Source organism: Naegleria fowleri, assembly GCF_008403515.1.
Source record: "Naegleria fowleri strain ATCC 30894 chromosome Unknown tig72, whole genome shotgun sequence".
Taxonomy (NCBI): Eukaryota; Heterolobosea; class Eutetramitea; order Acrasida; family Naegleriidae; genus Naegleria; species Naegleria fowleri.
Window position 1 is genome coordinate 97,005 of NW_025408004.1, and position 15,411 is coordinate 112,415.

The following is a 15,411-nucleotide window of genomic DNA, read 5'->3' on the forward strand; positions in this document are numbered from 1 at the left end:
CTTCGAATTTGACATGAATCTTAATTTGCACATGGAATACCACTACTATTTGGTCCTCCCTATTCGTTTACATATTTGAGATGATCACTAACGTATAAAAGTAAAAAACTTACCAATACCCAAAAGTTGAGAATAATGTAAGCCCACACTCCAACAACTTGGCCCAGAAAATAGAACATTGGTCTGATCAACATATCCCACTTCAGTTGATTCATTAGAAAGTGGAAGCATGCATAGCAAATAAGAATGGAAAAAAATCCTTGTGTTTTGAAAACCATGTACCAATGTTTTTTGATGAGAACCAAAATAATCAAATAGGCAGGTGAGCTCAGGACCACATGATAACTTTCTGAAATAACTGGAATATAAATAAAATTTTTCAACATGACTGACAGAATACAAATTAAAAGTGGCAGTAGCATCATGTTTCTCACAAAATGTTCTTGGGTCCAAAGCATTTCGTGGCCTAAAATATTTCTGAATAATTTCTTTCGAAGTGAAAGTGGAAGTACTTCAGTCGGTGACCGAATTAAGGATGAAGAGTCTGATTGTTTGACCTTGGATATTATGGATTTAGTGAACATAGAACAATCCTCTGGAGGAACATTTGTCAAGCTGTAGGTCTTGAGTACTCTGGTTGTTAAGGGCTTAATTAATAAAAACGAGCAAATAATTAAACAAACGCAAAGTCCAAAAAGACCAAGCGCAAATTTCGAAAATGTTTCCCCTATTCCTTCTATATAAATGGTAGGTCTTCGAGTTAGTGGATTATCTGTCAATAGTGATGGGTTAGGAACGGACTTTTCTGCATTGGCTTGAAATAAATTTAACTTGTAAAATTGAGGAAACACAGGAAATACATAGGAGGCAAGGAAAAGGAAAGTAAGCAAAGCCAATGGAGCTACAAACAATAAATAATAATTGGCTTCTGTGATAAAGAACCATCGTTTCAAATTACGTTTGTGATAAAGAAAGCTCAAGAAGAGCGTTCTATAAATTGTTAAGTGATTGACTGGATCATGACTCAATACATGAGAGGAAGTGGTTGTGTCGGTTTGTGATGTTATTGGCGCATTTTCTGTCAAATCTTGTTCTGTTGTATCTGTTATTGATTCATTTGTGGTGGTAGTAGTTGTGGTATCTTCTGTTTTGGATTGATGAGCTATGGATCGAATAGAAGGAGCGCTGTACAGATAATGTGATAAAATGTTAATGGATTCGGAACATTTTCTTGATTTGATGAAAGGAATCCAAAACCCTCCACTATTACTGACGCTTAAAAACTGTCTATTTACACGAGAAATAGTCAAAACGACGAATTCATAATCGAGATAGGAAAATATTTTGTAGCATAGCTCATCTGGAAGAAACACATAATTGTCAAGATGATCATTCGAGAACTGAAAGCATTGTTCACTTTCAAAATCTCCTCGTTCCGAGCTGAAATCGCTTTCTTGATCACTTAAAGTTCTGGCTTTACCAGAGCTAGAGCTACAATCATCATTGTCACGAATATAGTGATTCAGATATCGTTGATCGGGAGTTGAGGGAGCTAAATTAAAATTATGAGCAACAGCGTCCACACCTTTCACAATGTGCATCATTTGTCTGTGACGATCATTCAAATCATCCAAAATAACTTCTGTTTTGGGTGTTGTACATGTTGGTTGTGATTCTTTGTTGCCATTAGTTGTTGATGATGCTGTTGTACTCGATGTTTGAGATCGAGAAGATGTGTTTGAAAATTCAAAATCATCCATAAAAATCTCTTCCATAGGAATATCTTCCAAATGAGAGGAAGTGTTTAAATATTGATCTAACCCATCCAATTCATCATTATAAATCTGAGATTGATGAGATGAAGCAGTCATAGTAGATGATGATGATGTAGATGCCATTCCACCTTCGTTATGATGAATGTGCAGCAACAATTTCTCATTAATCTCCGATCCAACATTTTTCCGAAGTAACTTGCTCAAAGAAGCCTTCTTTCCGAGCTTTCTCATCAACAAGGCCATACCACTGCGAGCCTTGCTGCTGCTGTTGCTACAACTACTCTTCACCGTGGCATCTTCTTGCTTTAGTATCTCTGTGGTTATTAATTTAACGTGTTCTTCTTGTGTTTGTAGTTCAGAATCATCGGCAGTAGCAACACCAGCATCACTACCGTGTGGTGGAAAAAGCCACTCAATTTCACCTCCCGAGTGCATTGAAAATCTTCAAGAGAAGAAGAATTTGAAATTTGGGTTTAGAAGGGATAAAGAATACGAGAGAGAGGACAGAAGAAATGAAAAAAGAATTTTTTTGGTGCGAAGGTTCAAAGATCCAAAACCAGCATTGCAATCTTCACGAAACGCATTAGCTGCAGAAACGCATTAGAGACCTAATAAAGCTTTTGAAGTTGATAGGGGAGTTTGTCAGCATGTTCACGAGTGTCGTTCACTCTTCTCTTTTCAAACTATATTCATTCTCTCATATACACTTTTGTGAGGGAACCATCATTAAGGTGACAGATCCCATACTTAAATTAATTAGTATCCAGATTCAAATTATGAAAATCCGGAATCTTGACGATCCGTCGCTTCGACCTCAATGATTCGTCTCTCCCAACCAGAGATGATCTGGTTGAATTCATTTGTATGAATCAATCAACTCTTAAAAAATGCAAAGATGAATGTGGTGCGAGAGGAACATGAATTATTGGTAAACGGACGAATGAGGAAAAAACCTCACGATGATGATGATGCGGTAGTCGTTACTCGAATATCGGAATGGTATCATCATATAAATATCAGTAAAACTGAAAATGAAATGAGAGAATTCTTGTTAGAACAATTGGATCAGCTTGCTAATTATTTAAATCATTCATTGTTGTTTGTTGAACAATTTGAACGAAGATGGAGTCTCGGAATTGAAAAATTGAGAGAAATAGTGGAGAAATTGCTGCATAGCAGAAAATTTCCTTCTAAATTCTTGATGAAATATTTACAAAAAGCTACAAAAGAAAAGAGCCATCGTGATGAATCTCACACAATAGCTACTCAAAAAACAAAATCAAGGCTTTCAGATGAATTAATGCAAACAATCAAATTATATCAGGCTGAGTTTTTTCACATGTATGATAAACTCCGAACGAATGGAATTTCAGACCCTAACACTTTTGTGAAACAGCAACAAACTATTTTACAAACTCTCTATGGAAGGAAATTGAAAGAAGAAAAAATAATTGATGCATTGTTGCTGTTGGACAACCCGCTTTCAATTTCCAAGTTTAATTTGACTCTTGCACAAACACCCACCGAAAAGTCGCAAGAACCTATGGATGAAACACCAGAACAAGAGTCTAATATTTTAATTCATTTCTTTACAAGTTTTGATAAGGATATCAATAATTTAGAACATGTCACTATATCTGAAGAGGATATACCTATTGTTGATGCTCTGACAAGATCTCCAGCAATAATACCACAATCACTTCTCAATCACACCATTAATGTACCTTTAGCATTTATTTCAAAAGTTCATAATCAATATTCCATATATCAACGTGTTGGAAATAATGTCAACAAAACCAAGTTAGTTTTGGATCAATATTGGAAGGAGATGGAACATTTTCTGTCTGACGATTCAGACAAACGTATTGAATTTTTAAATGCGTGGAATGTTAAGAAAATAATTAAGGCTTATGTGATAGGAAATAAGATGACAAAAACAAATAATTTGTTGCTGAGAACTTTGGAAGAATGTGTCACTTATTTTAAAGACACTCATCTTGTTGGAGCCGCTGAGATTTCAGATGGCCATTTTTCTCCTTTAGATCAAACAATATCTATGTTAGATCAGCAGAGAGACATTTATCACTATGCCTTTGAGTGTAATAAGGAAGTCAAATCCCTGATAGGTCAAATTGTGAAAACGTTTGCTAAGCAGTGTGAAGAATTAAGAGAGACAAAACAGACTAAAATGAAGCAGCATGCTCAGCACAAGTTAGGATTGTACAATTACAACCACAGAATTGCTCACTACTTGCTACTTAAACCAGTATACAGTTTTATATCAAGTAATCAGCACGATTCAACACAGGACATGGGCGTTGCCTTCTTTGAAATGCATCCATCCTCACTCGAGAAGCGAAGGAATGCTTGCTTGAATTTTCTTCAATGGTCTGAACATGACTCTTTTGGAGATATTAAGGGATCAACCGTTGATCTCAACATCAGGTCCATTCAAGAATTGGAATCACGGATGTTAGAGAATCGATTTACATTTGAAAATTTGAAGGATATTCAATCTCTTTTTCAAAACATCGAAACTGACACAAAAACAGCAAAAGGAAACATAGAACTATTTCCTCAAAAAGTATTGTCGTTCATTGGTATTACGAATCCAGATAGAATGAAGAAGTTGCAAGCATTCGAAAATCGTGAGGAATCTTCGCAACTGAAGAAAGCAGAAAACCCAACATTGCACAAATCATTTTCCAAACTAACCAAATTGAGGAGATTCATCATGTCCTTTCTCGCAGCATTTGTGCTAAAATCGGCCGTGAAAGGAAGCGTTCTGGATGTGGAAGACCAATCCATGCGCAGCATATTCGGATTTATGTCACCTTTATCTGAGGATGAAAAACAAATGTTTAAGCTCATGGTCTATGACTATCAACGAGCCAAGCTCTTTAAACTTGTGACAGACAAAGGACTATTCTTGCTTCCAGAGACACATCTTCTCATCAAGGAGTTTGTCCCTAAGAAATATCTTTGGATGAGTCCTTCACAAAAACTTGTCCATTACACCAAATCATATCAGCACGCACACTATATTGATATGAACTCTCATGAAATTGAAGATTATGAAAATATTTTACTGAAAGCAGTTCCTTTAATGATTAGACGTGGAGAAGACATGAGCAACCGATACATTCTCAATAACAGAGAATTGGTACTGAGAGTGTTGGCAAAACGATGTCACCGCGATCTACGACATGCCAAACAATCTCTTCTCTTGCCAAGTCTTGTGCTTTTGCATTTTCTCTATTTCCACACTCCACAACGATCTCAACAAGAAATTGTGTTTTCCTATTGGCATTTATTTGAACCCTCCCATTTCAAATACATTGTATCAGAGAAGATCTGATAACCACATTCTCATGAAGATGATCCTCAGTGTTTTATATTTTCTGTTGTTTCCAAATTTGTACTTAATCATTTATCAAAAAATTGATTCCGTTGGTGATTGAGCCTACCACACCCTGTACAGAATGAAAGTCAAGCTTTTTATGATTCCCAAGGACAAGGTATGTACGGATCATGATGAATTTAATTCCTAACCTTACCGATTTGTGGAATATGATTTTCATATGAACACTAAAATTAATGTTATTGTTGAATTCGTTTGGTTGTATTTTATGGACCACTAACGTATACACCATCAAACGTTGAAAATCGGAATGATTTTGATGGAACTATGAAAATGATTTGGTGATCACCTTTTGCACATTTGGCTAAAACACACTTCATGAATATTCATGGATTATCGTGGTGTCTGATTGGGATTGTTCGGAATATACTTGTTGATGGATGCGAACTGTACTGCCATACCATTCAAATTCAAACCTCCTCTTCCAACTCAATCAATAGGTAGCTACTGTTCCTCTAACAGCTAGCCTTGCAGATGCCAGCAAGCTCATTGTTGAGAGAAGGATTGGAAGTGTTGTGGTCGTTAACGAAGCAGGTGAGCCTGTTGGAATAGTTACCAAGTCTGATTTAGTGAAAGCTGGATTTGTAGAGACCAGACCTTCCTCAACACCAGTTTCCGAAATTATGCACAAAAATCTCGAGTTTTGTAGTGAAGATTTGGAACGAGATGAAGTTGCAGAATTGCTAATGAAAAAGAAGATTCATCACATTCTTGTGAGAGGAGCTCATCATCAATGGGTTGGACTTACCACATCATTGGATATTGTGACAGAGGCTGCTTTGGATGCAAAGGCTTTCCCTTGGACAAGAACTCACAAGGTATGTTATGGTTTTATTCGACTTGTTGTTTACAATCATTCTGAATGTTTCGGAACATTATATTCCAGTAATTGAAAATCGAGTGTTGTAAGACACGAAAATTCTTTGGACTGCCATTCGCCATTCCAACAGCAATATCTGTCATTCAATAAATGTAAATTATTAAATCTTATTTTGATATAACCTCGAAAATTTTCTTTTAAAAACAAAAAATGGGAGGACATCGTATGAATTATCCAAAGGACGTGTGGACTCCAACCGGAGGATATTACACTAACTCAAAGAATGCTCCACGTAATTTTAAAATTGCTCTAGGTGTTGTATTCTTGTTGGCAATTCCAGTTTTCAAAATCAGTTCAACATTCGAGGTACGTGTTTATCCTCGTCGTCATCATGTCCGATGGTGCCATCATCATCAACTTATTTTTGTTTGAATATCTGCGTTCTTGACACATCATCCATAACAACAACCACTCAATTTTATTATTATCTAATTTGAACAACAACATGGCTTGAAATGATTTCATTATTAATAATTATAACATGATTGACAAAATATTACGATAATTTTTAAAACTGAAATTCGTGATTGCGATGAATTGCACACTATAGAGAAGAGCTCACCCTCCAAGATATTCTATTCCTTCGGAGCGTTGGACAGCCCATCCAGAAGATTACAAGAAATAATTCTTAATTATGGATTTATTAATGTTTCAAATGAATTGGTTTTACGAAATAAACATTTTCGAAATTTAATTATTACCGATCACTAGCAATTGATTGTTTACTCGGAAGCGTGAAAAGAAAGCACTTCTTAAGTTATCTTTCCATTGCTTTATCAATGTTCTTCTTAAGCCGTTCTATTTACAAAAAACCCAAGAAGAGGAATTCAAAATTGAATCATAACTATACCGTCTGCATAAGACTTACCGGTAAATAATATGAACACCACTATCCGTTTCGACAATATCACTCAACTCTCCAACTTTCAACCCGAATGAAACATCCTCAAATGGCTTTTGCATTTGGCCATGACCAAAGAAGCCTAAATCGCCTCCTCTCTTTGCACTGCTACAATCACTATATTTTGATGCCAATTCACTGAATTTCTCAGCGATATCACTAGCATTGAAAATCTCTTCACGGAGTCCACTCAAAATTTGAATAGCTTCTTGTTTAGATCGGGTGATCTTTTCTTCTCTCCATGATGATGGTCTTCTTGATTGGTTGTGTTTGATTAAAAGGTGGCTTACTTTCACTTGCTGATCCGATGAGGAGGAGGATGAAGAGTGATGATGGCTTGATGAACCACCTGGTGTAGCTGGCTTGGTTGGACGCTCCCATTGAGTTTCATTGGTATACTTGTTGATATAATAAAAAGTACCGGGTCTACTTGAAGACTCTTTCATTCGCCAACCTTCTGGGAGTTGTTGAGACATTTTTTGAAATTTTGAATTTTAATATTCTCAATAATGGACCTTTATGATGTTAACATTATATTAACATTGAAAGGTCTAAAATACTTTAATATTAATGTCTGAGAAGTTGGGTGATTCTATCAAAGCTGCCACTCGTTTTGAGAATTCTCTTGGATTCACAATTAACTCCCAAACCTCACTTAACTTTTTCTTGACATCATTTCCACCGAAAACTAAAATTCGTTGAGTCTTTGGTCCTAATTGTTTTCCTGTTGTGACAACTGTCATGCCCATACCAGTTCTTGGTGTTGGCTTTGTTGGTCTCTTTTTGCTTGAAAATGGAGTCAAAGGAGATGGAAGCGGTGAAGCATCGTTCATAGCATCATCATTATTTGTTGTAGGTACAGAAGATTGAAGAGGAAATTGATCAAAGTCATCGGATCCTGCCATATCATCATCATTCAGGACAAGAGTATTAGATTCATCTTCTAAATAGTCTCCGACTTGCATTAAATTCCACTGTAAATTTGCAAAATCAAATTGCCAAACCTCATTAATCTTTTGTTTTCCATTTCTTCCACCAAATACAAACATTCGATCTAAATCATAAACAACAGCTGTTGAAAACATGCGAGGCTCAGGTTCAGTGAGCACAAGATTTGAAGATATTGGTTTTGTTGGGTCTTTTTCTGCTTGTAATAATTCTTCACTCTTGTTTGGAGTAATCTTGAACCATCTTTCTACTTCTAAATCAAATTTGTAGAGGTGGTTAAAGCATACTTTCTCAGTCCCTCCTCCAAATAAAACCATTGACTTCCTATGAACGCAACAGGCATGTGATCTACTTGCAGGTGGCTTCTCGTCGGTATCATCAAGTGGAATTTTTCTCCAAATTAATGTCTGTACGTCTAATATATACATATCTTGCTTGACATCTTCAATTTCTTCTCCAAGGCCTCCGAAAATAATGAAATTGTTATCAATGAGAACTCCACTGTGGTTTGAACGGGCTGGAGGTGGGTTCTTTTGCTTATCAGTTAAATTGATCCACTTTTCGGTTTTGCAATTAAATTTCCACAAATCATTAAGAACGGTATCTTCATGCCAGCCTCCGAACAATAAGAGTGCGTTATGTGGCTCTTGATTTTCGGAAATTGTTGTGGAAGCATAACTTAATTCACCAATCATTTGTCCTCTTTCAATCCCAACCATGACTGCTCCGATTCTTGCTTTTGGTCTCAGAATTTTAGCATCTTCAGCTTCAATAGGGGATGATAATCCAGCTCTTCTCCAAAATCCTTCTTTGTTGCAATTATAAACATCCAATTCTTTTGAAGATATTTGGTCTCCTAAATGATTATGACTTCCTCCGAAAACGTACATGAGTGGAGTGCCAGGAATATTTGCAACACAATGACCGGCACGTGGTGTTACTTGTCCAGTGCTTCTTAGCTTCCATTTAACTTTATGATCACTATTCACCATGTTGTAGAAATGTCGTTAATACTTGTTGTTGGATGATTAATGGATTATTGATTGGAAAATGATGATCGGATGAAGAGAGTGTACGTGGTTGTATTGTGATGGTAGGTTTATGATTATCAACTAGTGTGGTTGTGTTGCGGTAAACGAATTGTTTTTGAAAAATCGAGTGTGCTGATGATGGAAAAAACTTTTACACAATCCTGACTGGGTGATTGATCAACAACAACAACAACAACAACAACAACTCGTATTTTATGAATGATGAAAAACGTTCGTAAAATTTCTTTCCTACGAATTTGGATTCACGCTTTTTTTTTTATGGTTGACGATGTTTCGATAAAGCCTTTAACGAAAAGCATCAAATCCTTTTGCGTCCGTGCTTGTGAGAAGGATCATGTTATTAGTACTCCAAACTATTGGTCATATCCAAAACAACATCATTCTGTTCATTGAAGGGAAACTGGCCATACATGTCTCTTTGAAAAATGTCTGCATGATAACGAGTAATGAGGCGATAAAGAATTTGAGCATTCAAATAATTTCTTGCCAAAATAGCATCACGGAACGTGATTCCTTATTTAAAATGTGAGCCAGTTTGGGTTGTTTTTGCAATGCAATTTCTATTGTAAGTTGTTCTTCAAAGGCAACAGGAAAATGTAAAAATGTGTCACCTAATTCATTCTGGTTGAGTAGAAAGTAAATGAATAAATATCTAATAAGACATTCCTTTTTCGTAGGTGAATAAATCTTGTTCATGCATGATAAAGTAGATTCAATGAAAGCAGGAGATATACAGCGTATTCAAATAACGGTTTGAGGAATCTTTGACCATCTGTCAGCTTCTTCAGATGTCAGTTTGTGAGCATTGTTGTCTTTGCAAGCTCCTTTATCGATGTTGCCAACTGTCATATCATCTTCAGCCATTTGCTGCTTTAAAACACGTTTGTTCAGTAAATCAGAGATGGTTTTCCTATCTTGAGAGATTAAAGGATTGTTCATATGGAGCAAGCCTTCTGCATACATGCGTTGAGCTCTTAGAAAAGTCAAATAGAACATACATGGACATGTCAATATGACTAATTTTCAAGATATTTGTCTTCATACGACTTGAATACTCCCGACAAAAGCCTCCTCTTGTGATAAGTTAAGAAGGAAGTATCTGGTGCGAATAAGCATTCATGAGCTCCTATCCAATTCATTTGGATCCTCAATGGGTTGAAGATCGAACGACTTGTCGTTTCTTTTTGACGGGAATCGCAACAAATGACCCAATTCGCCAGTGCGATGACGTTGATTTGCGTGCTGTGGCTTTTGTGTGAGTAAATTTTTTGTAATCGTATCAATGAATTCGTGTGGAGAGAGGAAAATTGGTTTCCTAAATTTATCGATGCTTGAGTTTGTGTTTCAATTGTCTCTTTTCAGACAACTTCTTTCTGACCTTCTTTTCGTTTTGGCCCATGGTGTTCTTATGCCTGACAGATCTAGACATTTTCAACATCATGTATGGCTTATTCTTTTTCTTTTGGTGATTGGTGGTACCTGGTTGATCCCAATGTCTTCTCTTGAATTTCTTGGTTTCAGGTTCCTCTTGTTGCTCCTTGTCAGATTCATCACCCTTTGAAATATCTCCAATGTCATCCTCGTCAACAGTTTCATCAGCGGCAGGAAGATTGGCGACTCGTTTTCTCTTGTTTCCCATGAGTTTTTCCATTTCCTTACTCTTTTTAAGCTTCTTGATTAAATCAAAGTCTTCTTGAGTAAGAATTCTAACATGATCCATTCTTGGGCCTTTTGGTTTTTCTTCTTCCTGTTCTTCATCTTCCATAACCTCTTCTTCGTCACTGTCCAATTCAAAAACGTCTTCCAAATTCAAAACTTCGCCTCCTTCTTCGTCATCTTGTTCATCATCTTCTTCGTCATCTTCATCCATTGGAATACTAACGGTTTCATTTTCATCGTCACTGACATCGATCCATTCCTCATCATCATCCTCTCCCTCAATCGCAATGAGATCTTTTTCAGATTCCTTTCTCTTTTCATATTCTTCCAAAAGTTCAATTCCTTCAACACCTTCAGCAACTTTGAGTGTACCATATTCTGGAATGGCAGCCTCTGGATCGTGATTCTTTCCTCTGTCCTTCTTTGCAAGCATCTTTGGGCTGAGCTCTCTGAAAAGAGTAATGATTCCTCTTGCAGCGTGGAACACCTGCTTATCTTTGTGCTTGGAATATTGAGACAAATCTCTCAACAATGTTTTCGTCATGACTCTTGGCTGCCTCGAACACATCACTCTAATCGTGTTTAAACCTGCAGCAATGACTTCAGGTTTGGAATGGTCATTCGCAAAATTGTTGGCAATTGTCATCACAACTGGATGAATAACATCAGGAGGAACCAAATCATGAACTGATTGAGCTGTTATGGCAAGGATTTTTGTAATGTCTGAGGAGAGTCGTGTGAGTTAATAAAGATCACAAACGTGTGAAACTTACTGGCTTGTGATGGAAGCAAATACTTTTGAACAAAAGGATAAAAGTTGAGTACAATCAAGTTGTTGGAAGAGATGCATCGAGAAATAACATCCATCATGAGAATTCTAACTTCAAACTTTTCATTGGATGTTTTCAATTTGGCGAATAATTTTTCAGCAAAACCTTGAGGGTCATTCAACATGTTGAGAGTATTCAGAGATTCAATTTCCATACCCTTTTCCTTATGTTTATCCTTCTTTTTAAGTTGCTTGAGAGCCTTCTGGAATTTGTGCTCCTTCTTTTTTGTCTTCTTTGAGTGAATGTTATTGACCTTGAATTTCAAATCTCTAATCAAGTGGCCAAGATCTCGGTCATCATTCTTTTGTTTCGCTTTTTCCTCCTCTTCGTCTGGATCTTCCACCTGTTCGCCTAGGAAGAATTTGAGAGCAATCACAACAAGAGCGGTGTCATCTGAAAAGCATGATTGTGAAATAACATTGACACAACGATCATCGTTCCAAATATTTCGTCTATAAAGTGTAATTAATAGTTGCAAACTCTTCTTTGCTGCAATACGAAATGAATCTTTGAGCATGGAAAAGACGAAATTTTGGAGTGATCTATTTACATTCGGATTCTTCTTCTTCATGTTAATTTTTGTGATGTCAGATAAAATGTGCTTATAAACCATACTTCTCAATGTCTTGTCATGAACTCTAAATAATTTAAACAAAACAGGAATCAGTGTTTTCGAATCAAGAATGTCATTATTACGGAATGCAATCAATGTAATAGCAAGTTGTCTTCTCAACTTGGGTTCTAACTCTTGTTGCTTTGTTTCTAACAATTCCAAAACCTTTACGGCAAAGGGCTTTGTATCGTTTTTGAAAACTTTACAAGCAACACTCAAAAATTGCAACAATTTGATGAAATATTTAGATTCATCACTGGGTCTTAATTTTGCAATTTCCGTCTGGTTTTCCAAGTGTTTCAACTGAAGAAGGAAATCATCACGATAAGCCTTCGGATCCTTGAACACTTGTTCTTGCAAATGTAAAAGATCGATACTCATTTTTTTTGAATGCGAGTATTCTTCCTCTTCGCTTCTTGTGCTTTCAAACAAGTTGTTGAAGCAACTCTCAGAGATTAATGATATTTATATTCAGATCTTTTACATTTTCAAGAACATTTTGTTGACCAACGAGATTCATACAAGATGATTTTTGAAAGCTCTTTATGAATCCAATAGAACCCATCCTCTTCCATCAAGCCCTCTTCTTCGGAGAAGCAAAAAATGATGAAAAGGCTTTTCTTGAATGATTATTCAATTTCTTTGACTCGTAGAGGGACGATCAATACAGCAGCCACCTTATCATATTTACCATCACTCCTTCATCAAACAAGGATACGACCATTTCATGAATCAAGAGTAGTTACGTATGGATATCAATTTAAAGAACGTACCGAGTTGGTTAGAGAATTTATTCATGACTCTCTTTACAATCCCGAGTATGGTTATTTCAATAAGAAGGACCATGAATTAATTATAACGCATCCAGTGCTACGAGATGAAAAATTAACTCGGACGGATACCACTGAAACGGATCAATTTGAAAAAGATTTAGTGAATAATAATTTATCATTTGATGAACAAATGATTTTACCTTTTCATGAATTGCAAGATCAATTAGATTATTTGGAAAACTTGTCAGAATTATATCAACGAGGTCCTCAAAGTTGGGGAACACCCATCGAAATATTTCAACCATATTATGGAATCGCCATTGCAGAATACATGTTACGAACTACCTTTGGAGAAGGAAAGAATGAAAATTTAGAAAAACCACTTAAAATTTATGAAATGGGAGGTGGAATGGGAACATGTGCTCGGAATGTATTGGATTATTTAGAAAAGGAATATCCAGAAATTTACAAGCGAACAGAATATAGTATTATTGAGATTTCTTCACAACTTCACGAACAACAAAAAATTAGATGTGCTAGACATGTAAAAAACGGTAAACTAATGCTTCATCACGCCTCTTTCATGGATTGGAGCAATGTTGAACAAGATGAATGTTTTGTAATTGCTATGGAGGTGTTAGACAACTGTGCTCATGACAAGGTATCCATTGACGGCGAAGGAAATGTACTTGAATGCCATGTTTTTGAAGATCCCCTTACGAATTATTATGGAGAGGTTTTTCTTCCTTGTCAAGATGAGCTAATTATACGATATCTTTATTTATCAGGAATCATTGAGGGAGACACTCAAAATACATCAAATTCTGTTTCTCAGAGATATTTTTACAAAGCTATTGAGGATTTAAGAGCTGGAAAAATCAAAAAAGGTATAAGATCTTTCTTCTCCAAGTCCGTTGGGGGAATGAGATCTTTATTAATGAGCTCCATAGGTGGAGATCATGTGATGTTCATTCCCACAGTGCAACTTCAAATCATTGAGAAGCTCTATCAAAATTTTCCCAAACACAGACTCATATGTGCCGATTTTGACTATTTAGGAACTGATGAATCAGGTGAAACCAATCGTCCTCTTGTGCAAAAAAAAGTTTAAATTCATGAAGGCATCAAATCTATTACGAAAAGTTCGAGAAAAAAGAACCATCTTTCTCAAAAAGGAAGATATCACATCAGACGAAAATTACAGCATTGAATCTCATTCATTTCGGTCGTATCTCGTTCCAAAGGGTGAATGTGATATTTTCTTTGCCACTGATTTTGCAACCATGCAACAAGTGTACGGAAAAGTTTGTAGAGACAACAATGGAATGTTGAGAGGTTCTAAGGTTGTGAAATCATCTCAATTTATGAATCAATATGCACAAAAAGAAAAGTTTGCTACAAAATCTGGCTACAATCCACTCCTTAGAGACTATTCCAACTTTTCATTCTTTTTGAGTTAAATTTTAATCACCAACATGAGCTCGTTCTCTTTAGCTGTCAAATTTCACCCATCAACAAGTATTATAAAAATTTCAAAAAAAATTCGACACAAATCAAACACAAAATGACAAGCACTCCATACGATTACTCTCAAAAACTCAAAACAGAATTCGAACCAGTCCTTCGCTTCTTTGAAGTCAAACCTACTGGCAATCTCTTCAAAGATTTAACTCTTCTCGCAGAAGCCATCGAAGGAGCAAAAATTGATGAAAAACTCACAAAATTCTTCTTCGATTTCTATGATCGTGATGGTAACGGAACAATCAGTAGAGATGAATTGTCTGTGCTAGTCCGTGACATTGGTGAAGCAATGGGAGATGAATCGATGAAAAATATTACGGATGAACAATTGGATGACGCCATGGCAATTTTAGATGAAGATGGATCAGGAGAGATTGAATGGAATGAATTTAAGAATTGGTTTGATGAGTTGATGGTATGTTGTAGCTGTTGTGATAGTTGTTATATGATAATAATGAACAACTGTGACTATGTTCTACCAATGATGATGATGTGTTATGGAATGATGACACACATATATCGACGATGTGTGTTTCGGACTATTATTCAATGTAACATAACTACAATGATTCATGTTGCTTGTATTGAAACAATGTGTGATTTTATGAAATTCAATTGTTGGATGATCAAAATCCTTGTGTGTGAAAATACAACTCGTTTCGTACGGACGCTCAACATTATTTCACTCTACTTGTTGACAACTCTATCATTCCTCAATTTGTTTCACAACACCACCAAACTAATTCGGATCATGTGGCACACATTCACCTCTTTCATTAATGAACCATCTTCCTTTCGACATGATATGCAGCAAAACGATGAAGAAGAAAGTAAATTTGTAATCCTAAAATTGACCATTTCTCAGCATTCTCTCACTCTAGTACTCTCATTCTAACCAATGATGTGCAATCCAAACTTAACTTTATTAAATCATTTTAGATTTTGAATGAACATGTAGTTGATGTACATGACATAATTGCCAATATAGGGATTTCGTTTTCTTTTGAACAAGATTGGCAATTGAAAACATTCATTGAA

General features: G+C 36.0%; 9 protein-coding genes across 9 annotated transcripts; 5 read left to right on the top strand and 4 right to left on the bottom strand.

Annotated features, from left to right (window-relative positions):
• Positions 1-20: 20 nt before the first annotated feature.
• Positions 21-2,210, bottom strand: FDP41_009633 (uncharacterized protein; the record flags this gene model as incomplete). The annotated part of the gene is made up of 2 exons (XM_044713612.1): positions 21-59; positions 114-2,210. The coding sequence occupies 2 exons, from the start codon at positions 2,208-2,210 to the stop codon at positions 21-23; spliced, it is 2,136 nt and encodes a 711-aa protein (XP_044556652.1).
• Positions 2,211-2,811: 601 nt separating this feature from the next.
• On the top strand, positions 2,812-5,133 carry FDP41_009634 (uncharacterized protein; the record flags this gene model as incomplete). The annotated part of the gene is made up of 1 exon (XM_044713613.1): positions 2,812-5,133. One exon carries the CDS (start codon positions 2,812-2,814, stop codon positions 5,131-5,133), a length of 2,322 nt encoding a protein of 773 aa, XP_044556653.1.
• A 124-nt stretch (positions 5,134-5,257) lies between these two features.
• Positions 5,258-6,085, top strand: FDP41_009635 (uncharacterized protein; the record flags this gene model as incomplete). The annotated part of the gene is made up of 3 exons (XM_044713614.1): positions 5,258-5,293; positions 5,637-6,014; positions 6,083-6,085. 3 exons carry the CDS (start codon positions 5,258-5,260, stop codon positions 6,083-6,085), a joined length of 417 nt encoding a protein of 138 aa, XP_044556654.1.
• Positions 6,086-6,226: 141 nt separating this feature from the next.
• On the top strand, positions 6,227-6,701 carry FDP41_009636 (uncharacterized protein; the record flags this gene model as incomplete). The annotated part of the gene is made up of 2 exons (XM_044713615.1): positions 6,227-6,382; positions 6,627-6,701. 2 exons carry the CDS (start codon positions 6,227-6,229, stop codon positions 6,699-6,701), a joined length of 231 nt encoding a protein of 76 aa, XP_044556655.1.
• Positions 6,702-6,864: 163 nt separating this feature from the next.
• On the bottom strand, positions 6,865-7,453 carry FDP41_009637 (uncharacterized protein; the record flags this gene model as incomplete). Its single annotated transcript, XM_044713616.1, has 2 exons — positions 6,865-6,874; positions 6,945-7,453. The coding sequence occupies 2 exons, from the start codon at positions 7,451-7,453 to the stop codon at positions 6,865-6,867; spliced, it is 519 nt and encodes a 172-aa protein (XP_044556656.1).
• A 75-nt stretch (positions 7,454-7,528) lies between these two features.
• FDP41_009638 (uncharacterized protein) lies at positions 7,529-8,917 on the bottom strand (the record flags this gene model as incomplete). The annotated part of the gene is made up of 1 exon (XM_044713617.1): positions 7,529-8,917. The coding sequence occupies one exon, from the start codon at positions 8,915-8,917 to the stop codon at positions 7,529-7,531; it is 1,389 nt and encodes a 462-aa protein (XP_044556657.1).
• A 1,381-nt stretch (positions 8,918-10,298) lies between these two features.
• On the bottom strand, positions 10,299-12,460 carry FDP41_009639 (uncharacterized protein; the record flags this gene model as incomplete). Its single annotated transcript, XM_044713618.1, has 2 exons — positions 10,299-11,359; positions 11,410-12,460. 2 exons carry the CDS (start codon positions 12,458-12,460, stop codon positions 10,299-10,301), a joined length of 2,112 nt encoding a protein of 703 aa, XP_044556658.1.
• A 222-nt stretch (positions 12,461-12,682) lies between these two features.
• On the top strand, positions 12,683-14,312 carry FDP41_009640 (uncharacterized protein; the record flags this gene model as incomplete). The annotated part of the gene is made up of 2 exons (XM_044713620.1): positions 12,683-13,937; positions 13,996-14,312. The coding sequence occupies 2 exons, from the start codon at positions 12,683-12,685 to the stop codon at positions 14,310-14,312; spliced, it is 1,572 nt and encodes a 523-aa protein (XP_044556659.1).
• A 104-nt stretch (positions 14,313-14,416) lies between these two features.
• On the top strand, positions 14,417-15,268 carry FDP41_009641 (uncharacterized protein; the record flags this gene model as incomplete). The annotated part of the gene is made up of 2 exons (XM_044713621.1): positions 14,417-14,788; positions 15,185-15,268. The coding sequence occupies 2 exons, from the start codon at positions 14,417-14,419 to the stop codon at positions 15,266-15,268; spliced, it is 456 nt and encodes a 151-aa protein (XP_044556660.1).
• Between the last annotated feature and the right edge of the window lie 143 nt (positions 15,269-15,411).